This window comes from Tachysurus fulvidraco, chromosome 10, assembly GCF_022655615.1.
Source record: "Tachysurus fulvidraco isolate hzauxx_2018 chromosome 10, HZAU_PFXX_2.0, whole genome shotgun sequence".
Classification (NCBI taxonomy): domain Eukaryota; kingdom Metazoa; phylum Chordata; class Actinopteri; order Siluriformes; family Bagridae; genus Tachysurus; species Tachysurus fulvidraco.
In genome coordinates, this window is record NC_062527.1 from 16,996,870 (window position 1) to 17,005,857 (window position 8,988).

The following is an 8,988-nucleotide window of genomic DNA, read 5'->3' on the forward strand; positions in this document are numbered from 1 at the left end:
ATCCTCACCCCATATAGCCTCTCAGTGCTCAGTGCCTTGGCTAAAATTACCATAATGATGTAAGTGCAGACATTGGCCTGTCTGAGTATATACAAGATCTCTTGAGCACAGGATCCAGACAGACCTCGAGCAACATCTCAGTGCCCAGCCTTCCCCTAACCCTACACTTGTACACAGGTAAGCTGAGGCTACTATCTCATATTGACTAAACTATGTGAGGAGCTATGGTGTGTGTATATGTGTGTAAATCTATACTATACATAACACAGACTTGATTAATGAGTGCATGGTCCAGTTCTGTAGTATTACGACTCATTAAAATAATTTTTTTTTTTATAAAAAAATTGTCCAGATGTTTAGGTAACCTTTAAATGAGTGCAATTAACAGAGAAGATTATTTTATATAGTATCTCCTGGCATCACAACGTAAAGAAGATTTCAAGCTTTGTCTGTCTTTGGTGTGTCTGTGTACAGAGGGGAGAGGATGCAGACCGCAAACCATGACTTGAACAAACAGTGGCAGCAACAGGCCCGGGCACTGAGTAGAGAAGCTCGAGGAGGTGAGACGCCTAGAAAAAACAAAGCCAGACAGAAGCAAATAGAGCTGATTTTGTCCCCCATCTGTGGCCACTTTTGTGCTAGTCGTAGTGCTTCTTTGATTGACAGTGGCAGGCAAGATCAAACTCATGGGTCACGTGAGAAGACAACTCCCAGTTCCATGGCACCCTGTAACCGGAGATGGATTTACCATGCAACCAGCGCTGCCTAGGAAACACTCCACACATTTATCTGTTTGTTTTGCATTATTTTCCAGTGACCTCAGCATTGTGTCATTTGGCACTGTGCAGCCCATCGAGCTCAGCTAAATCTGACCCCAAAGTGGGAAATATATCCAAGCTCCCTCTGACGCAAGTTCTTGGGAAGCTGCAAAAATTAAAAACGTCACTGTGAAGCAATTCTCCCCCTGGCAGATTCTTCATCCATCAGTCTATTTATGTTCCAGTGTCTGTGCAACAGAGAGATAATAAATAGTTTTGCCACTCATATACTGGAGGGTCATTTGTGTGGTATTAGGGTTATTCAGTATCAGGATCAGGGACTAGTCAGGGTGCACTTCTGTTTTTACATACCAGCCTTCTGAACCGAATAAAGGATTTGCAGTATGAAAAAAATTAGAAAAACTCAACAGTCAGTGGCAAAACATTTGTCAGCGTCTCTTCTGTATGCATTTCAGAGGGCCTGAATCTAGGGAAAAAAGTCAGCACACCAAAGGATGTAATGATTGAGGAGCTGAACCTGACATCCAACAAAGGTTCCCGGATGTTCCAAGAGAGGCAGAAAAGAGTTGACAGGTTCACAGTGGAGAACACAGCAGATTCTTCTGCCATCATATATGTAAGACATAAACTTAGCTGAACTGACTTCTTTTTGTTAAAACCTAATCTTTGCAGTGAAACTATATCAGCACATGGATCAGGTTTTTATAAATGTTTTAAGAGACTTAATGAAGTGGCTTTTCCACTGAACAGAGCAGCTCACCTCAGTTCAACAACATATCAGAATCTAGACCTCTCAGACGTCTTATTCATCTCCGTGCAACTGTGTCACTTTCCCTTCACATAATGCTACTGATTAAATTATTCCTGGCCTAACGAGTGGCAAGAGGGCATTACGGGTGGTGACGTGACTTGACTGAAATACTCCTCCGTCAAAAAGATGTGTGTTCATTCTTTAGTGAACGTACAAATGAGCTTTTTTATTTAATGGCGGCTCCCATACATTCAAAAACAGAAAGATTTGACTGCAGTACTTAAAAACAAATGCAAAATGAGCTGTGCATAGCATCTTAGCTCCTGATTAGGTGAATCTGATGGCCCACTACTGTACATAGAAAGCTTGAGATAAGAGTATAAGAATTGTGGGCTTGTAGCTTTTGCGGATTGCAGGATATCCACAAGTCACAAATAGAGTCGCCCCTTTTGAAGGCAATTTTACTGGTTATTCTGTAGAAGGAAGCATGTTCAGAGGTTTGTTTGGTCTTTTGACAAAGGTGATAAAGGTTGGCAGATCCTGGATTAATAAGGTTTGAAGATGTTTGTTTGAGATTTGAAAGGCTGCAGATAGAAAGATGTATCAGTATAAGAGCTTGCTGGCTGGATGGCAAATTTTGCATATGTCAAGTTTTCAATAAAACATCCTTAGTTAATTGATTGGTGATCAAGGGTCCAGCAGGTCATATTAAGGGATGTAGGATAAAAGCTTAGTTAAAGACTTTGGCTGAAGTGTTTTTTGTTAAAAGCAAAGAGGGAGGAGTAGCTTAAAATAACAAAGTAAATCTCGGCTTAATTAGGTATACAATTTAGTCTAGCTTTCATGTTAAATCTAGCTAAATGTATGGAGATTGTGTTTTATTGTAGTAGTTCTCCTTCTGAAGAGGTTTGACCTCATGATGAGGTAAAGGATTTTTTTAAATATAAAAAACACTTTTGAGAGAAAGCTTTAAAAAAAGCAATCATTCATACCTATAAATATGTCTTACAAATGCAGAACAATAAAATAGAATTTATCAAAACCAATATTTGCTTAGAATTTTGTGTAGATTTACGCAGATAAACTACATCTAACTGTGGAAAATAAAGCAAATGTGTTATACGGTAGTTGAATGTATGGGTTTGTTTAATTATTGGTCTAAACAGTCAACAATTACAGTCAAACCCAAAATCTGTGTTTATATAGTTTTTAATGTGTAAAAAAGTATTTTATGTTTTGTGTACCAAAAATTTAAACCCATTTCTATTCAATGTGGCTAAATTAGACCCCAAGTAAAGACTATTTTAAGTGCTATAAGGCTTTGAAATACTAGCTATGTCCAGTTCACATTTTACAATGTAGTTCCCTCAGGCAGAGTTACAGTGAAACATGAATGGTATTAAGTGAATGCAAGGCTTAAATACATAAATATAACCCAGAGCCAACCTTTGCACAGGAGATGATAGGAGGTCATAAAACTCCAACAAAAGGCCAAAACAAGCACTTTGCAAGTTGAACTCATTTGCAAGAATCATGCTGAATGTTAGACCTCAAAAAACATGCTAATGAAAGGATCAACCAGATTTATTGTATGTATTCGGTATACTTGCATTAATCACTTGTCATAGGACTTGCTTTAGAAATAGATCTGTTCAAATTTTTTTGAGAAAAGAACTTAATGGTGGCTCTTTTCCCTTAGGATGCCCTGGATCAGAAGCAGGCCCAGAGCCAAGTCCAGTCAGCATCACAGGCTCAAGGAGGGAAGGAGAACATGGCACACCCCATAGCTGGTAAACATAGTCTGGTTACCACTCTGATGGAAACTGTCTCCAAGAAAGGCAGCCCCAACGTCCTTGCTCCAGGTAGAGCGATGGATCAGTATTAAAGAAATACTTCGCCCACAAAGGATGACCACTAATTACAAATATAGGGAGATGGTGAACATATTTTTACATGATGCTAACTGCTCCAAACTGGCTTTCTCTAATTCGGAGCGATGTTGGCAGACTTGGGTGAAGCATTACTTTAATGTTTTTATGACTCTTAGGAAGCCCTTCATAATTTTTTTCTCCTACAATGCCTTTATGTAAAGTAATGTTGATTTATAAATGAAGTGAATTGATTTTAAAAGGATATGTTTAAGGAAACTTTTGTTTATAGGTATCAGATCAGTCAGGTTACTTATATCACTTTCCAGTCAAATGATATTCATTAAAAAGTACGCTTGAGTTCACAGGATTACATAATAAGATAATTATAAGCTAATTAGAGTTCCTTCTGTGACCCTTAAATTAGCTTCCATCTCTTCTTTTTGTGTGGTGAACCATATGAAGTCCCAGGGAGGCTAGATTGAATCACACTGAACATTTGAGCTAAGCCAGTACAGCATGCACGAAAGACTCTCTAATCCACTAATGAAACTGTTAAAGTGAGATCATGTTTTTAAGATGTTGCTGGGGCAAACTGCTTACAAGGGACAGATTGGGGTCCTTAGGATGTTACTACTGTAGGTTGCTATGTGTTGCTCATCGGTATCCACAGTCTAATAATAAAAGTATAACTCCAACTGGCATAGCATTAGTACTATATAGTATAGTCTTGGTACTGCACTGTTACAATCTTTTAAACAGTTGTGCTGCAAAATCCTATATCATGTGCTCTGATCTATGGGAAAAAGGTAATGTTACTCCTAATTATTATCTAGGGTTATTTATGGTCTCAATCACAGGGCTACCACTTTGAATACTATATAGTTTATGAACGTTTTCTTGATTCAAAATGATCAGTGATGAGCAGATTATGGGGTGCAACATTACTCTACATGAAAGGTTTCCATGAAAAGCATTGAAAGTTAGTGCTGTGCACATCCACAAGTGGAATGGGACATACGATGGTTATGGTCTGCAATACCAATGGATGTAAAGTTCACTAAAATAGTTTGCCTATTTGAATCTTTTTAAATGGTAGATATTAGATTAGATATTAGATGTTAGATATTAGATTGTGTTTCTCTGGTCTCACCACTTACAGGCTACTCTGGACCTTTAAAAGAAATTCCTCGTGAAAAGTTCAACATTACTGTAATCCCTAAATCCTATTGCTCACCATGGAGAGAGGCACTGCGGGGCAATGAAGAGCTACTGTCCTCCATGAACCCACAGGTCCCTGAACCAGAGAAACTTCAGCCCGCAAACTACAGATGCTTCAACAGGTATATGACTAAACTCCCAAATCCCCATCAAACTGTGACTTGCATATATCTACTAAAAGGGAAATCCAACAAACAATCAACTAGTTTATATTTATACTAGTACATCTGATATTGTTCACCGGGAGCTGTAGAATCCCCTTAAGGATTGTCTTCCGGAAACCATCAAAAAGACAAAATTAGAAATGAGGTTTGACTGACAACTGCATGCTGAAGGACAAAGCTTCTGAGGAATAGAAGCCAAATTGGCATAAGATTCATAGGCAAGGCACATTTTGCCACCATCCATGTAGGGCTAAAGAATCATTGAGAAGAAGGTCTTAAAATAACCACTTCAACAGAAAGTGCCCAGGGTTTATTCTACACAAAAGCCAAATGAAGACAGTGTGAAGTGAAGTGTCGACAGGGGTCAGTTAAGGGTTTTGGCTCAGTGATACCTTGTCCATGGTGATTATCTGCCCTAAATAGACCTACCAGATACCAGTGCTATCAGATTGTGATGTCCAGATATCTGTGGAGTTAACGCTGGCCCCTCTATAGGTGGCTTTTCTGTGATGGAACCAAAGTCTCTCAGAGTGGAAACAGACACCAAGGACATTTTAAAAACAGACATGTCATGAAAAGTAGGTCTCCCTCTCGAGCCTTTCAGAGCCTCCACATTAGCACACCATGTGTCTCTGTTCCAGGTGGTAGGTGGTGAAAGTTGTAATTCCAGGATGAAACATTGTTGTATTCTCTAAGGCATATGTTTCCAACCCTGGTAACCCTTGTAACGCTTATTTATGCATATTTTAGCTTTTTCCTTGCTCCCAACATTCCTGATCACTTAAATATCTTAATGAAGCGTTAGTTAGACGTGTTAAAGCGGTTAAGCGGTTAAATGTGTAGAACAGAGGATTCTCCAGGACCAGGGATAGAAACCTGTGCTTTACAGATGTGCACTAACAGGGCCCAAGAATATACTCTGGCACTGTGAACAGAAAGTTCTTGTAAAATAGATCATTAATAACAAAAGAGAAATCTCATACCTATCCCTCTTTTCTCTCTCAGGGTAGCGATGCCATTTGGGGGTCCCATGCAAAGTAAGAGGGTTATTCCCACCATCAACTTTGAAGCAGTGGAGTCCCAGAATTTACCATGCTCCACAGTAGAGAGGATGGTCAAACGGCCCAGTTTCAACAGAGCACCTCGTGGCTGGGCCTCAAGTTACCTACCCGAGTCAAATGAACTATGAGTGCTTCATGGTCATAGCCATGATTGCCTAAAATTTACTTACAGCTGAGAGCCTGTGTGACTCATCTACAATAATTCTGGGTTTGCTGCAGACAGCAGAATATCAAGTTTTACCACGATCAGTCATAAAGCTAGAACTGGGGTGCTAACTGGGATAATGTGGGTCTTTGAGAGAAAGGTTGAGTCTTTGTAGTAGGCAGTAACTGTAACCTAAAAGCTTAAGATAAATTCACTTAAACTTAATTTATTCAAATGCTGTTGATGCAAAAAGGATGTCAGAATATGATTCTCAGTACAATATTGTTTTGTTTGGCCCTTAAAAGAACAGTACGCCTGATTGACTGGAATATGGCACTTTAACAAATGATCTTCAAAAGTGTCCAAGATTTATTTTATAATTAAATTCTGAGTTGAACTACTTTCTTCTCCATGTTGATGTATTTTTTCTTTATCGATTGGTTTCCTGTTTTACCCACAATGTCATCGACTACCTGCTTACACCGACACTGGTCGGATTTATCTCTCGCTTCATCGCAGCCTAAAGAGAGTGACGCAGCAACCTGACATGTTGAGAATCCGAGAGATGTGGCGTTGTAGCAGAATACAAATAAATTGTAGTTCTGTTTAAGTGGGTGAATTTTCTTAACAGCCTTCTATCCTCCTCTCTTCAATTTCATGGCATGAAGCTATTCATGACATGCGACATAAACATAAATCTCATAAACATTGCAGAATTTTTTTTAAAAACGGTGCAATAAATTACATGACTAAACAATGTACATGTAGTGCAATCTTAAAGCGCAGATCAATGTTCAGGACTTGGAGTAAGAACATCACGAACATCAGTATCTGATTACTAAATGTAATGAATAGGGTTATTTCCATCGCTTTCCATCTCTCTATGACACATAGCCAGCCAACAACTTTAATACTTTGGGTGGAAGGGAAAGGTTCTAGCAATGTTCTAGACATGTATAGACAGACTGATTGTGTGTATCTCAAAGTCTGTTAAATGCCTGCTTATTCGATCTTTATAGAAAGTCAGAAAAGGCAAGATGTTTCCGAATAAGTTTGGTGAAATATATTTATGCTTTTTTGAAATTGAGTAATGTAACAGATAAACTAGAAAACTAGACCTTTCATGTTAACCAGCGATTTAAAAAAAAATACTAATACTAATGTTTTAAAATAATACTAATACTAATTGTCTAATACTAGCACCATAGGATGTACAGCACACCTTCCATAATGTTTTAAGTATTAACAGAGCCGATCAGCCCTATACGCTCATTACGCAAGTTGCGTAGGGCCCTGCCTCCCCTGCCTCATTTTACAGAGTGTGTTAATGTTTACTGTGTAGATGACAATATGAAGCGGAGCTATCCATCTGGCCATGAAAAGAGAAAAAAGAAACAAAATGAGAGTGAAATGCAAGAACAGCAATCAGGTAAACTTGTGTTCTATTCAGGTTTGATGTCAGCAAGAGCAAATAACAGTAAAGTTAAGTTGATGTGATTCTGTCTCTAGTCTCTATCTGACTAGCTAAATTAGCTGTGCAGTGCTGCCAGTGCAAGTGTGTGGCAAATGGTTTACATGGCTCATGGGTCAGGTAGGTGGGCCCATTAGCAGAATTTTGCTTAGGGCCCCAGGGAGGTCAGGATCGGCTCTTGAGTATTAAACTAAAACAATTTGCAGTAATATAAACCATTGGCTAAAAACATTTCTTAATAAATGAATTAATGAATGAATGAATGAATTAATTAATGAATTAATTAATTAATTAATGAAAAACTGAATAATCATTGATTATTTAAAAATGTAAAAGTACAAGTCTATAAACATCCTTTTTATAATAAATTTTATAATAATTTTTTTAGCCAATCACATGCATGTATACTTTTTTCCAGATGGTGACAGAAAAAAATTAAATTAATGGGTATAGAATTTTTATAGAAAGTTTATACATTAAATCATGACTGTTCTCTCATCTTTAATGCTAATCTCATGTTTGGTAAGCAAAGAATTTCAAATTCCAGTTGAATTCTCTCTAAAATTCTACACATGTATAACTAGTATTTGTTATTTATTATCCTGTAATACACAATCTAAAGGCTATGCATTACATTTCATGAAACAAAAATATTTAAAAAAGACTGCAATAGTCATTTTATTTTTGAATTTACTGTTGCTTTTAATTCAACTCGATGTCGCCACCTTGCGGATATCTGTATGCATAACGGATTCCCCCAAGACACGCCACTATTTAAACACATTAAAACATGACATTTTACCTCACAGTAAAGATCATTTTTAGCTTACAGATCGCAGGACAACACACTGCTGTTGAATAGAAAACAATTGACCTGTCAGAACAAAAAGTAATAGTCTTAATTACTGTTAAATGAAATCTAACCCATTTACATCAATGACATATGTCTTTATTCAGCTACCTTTTCATCTTATTTATAAAACTGGGATTGGAACTCATCCTTCAAATCAGTAGGTCAGTGTTTAAACTACTGAGATACCACCAACCCAATACAAGCACAGATTAAAGGATTACTTTTGAGTCTTAATTGCGTTCATATACAATAATAGAGATAATGAAATATCAAATACCTTAATTGTGAAAAATAAAATATTGTACTTAATTATTGTACTTATTGGTTTCAACAGAAACAGAGGGATCTAATTAGTATTAGTAACGGATCCTTATGGTACTGAAGTGCTGACAGAGACATGCCTTTATTTGTCACACTTGCTTTGCATTACTCAGCCAATTTTATTTATTTTTTTAAATGTTTTGCATTTACACGTTTTTACAGTAAGCACAGAGAATGTTCACGATGGAGGATGTCATGCTTTTTTTTTTTTTTTTTTTTTTTTTACAAAAGATGCTGGGATGGGAAGAACAACATATGTATTACCACAAATCAAGTCAGGAACTTTTCTTTAAGACCATTCACATCACAAACTGGTTAAAGTTATGATATTAATTATTAACGATAACACAAGTG

At 37.3% G+C, this 8,988-nt stretch overlaps 1 protein-coding gene across 2 annotated transcripts; it reads left to right on the forward strand.

The window, feature by feature from the left end:
* Nucleotides 1–19: 19 nt before the first annotated feature.
* Nucleotides 20–6,390, forward strand: myoz3a (myozenin 3a). Of its 2 annotated transcripts, none has more exons than XM_027165244.2 (6): nt 20–177; nt 475–560; nt 1,235–1,395; nt 3,230–3,392; nt 4,561–4,741; nt 5,789–6,390. In XM_027165244.2, the coding sequence occupies exons 2-6, from the start codon at nt 485–487 to the stop codon at nt 5,970–5,972; spliced, it is 765 nt and encodes a 254-aa protein (XP_027021045.1). In that variant the 5' UTR covers nt 20–177; nt 475–484; the 3' UTR covers nt 5,973–6,390. The 2 variants fall into 2 exon arrangements, with proteins under 2 accessions (XP_027021045.1, XP_027021046.1); XM_027165245.2 differs by having other exon boundaries at nt 3,230–3,320.
* Nucleotides 6,391–8,988: the final 2,598 nt, after the last annotated feature.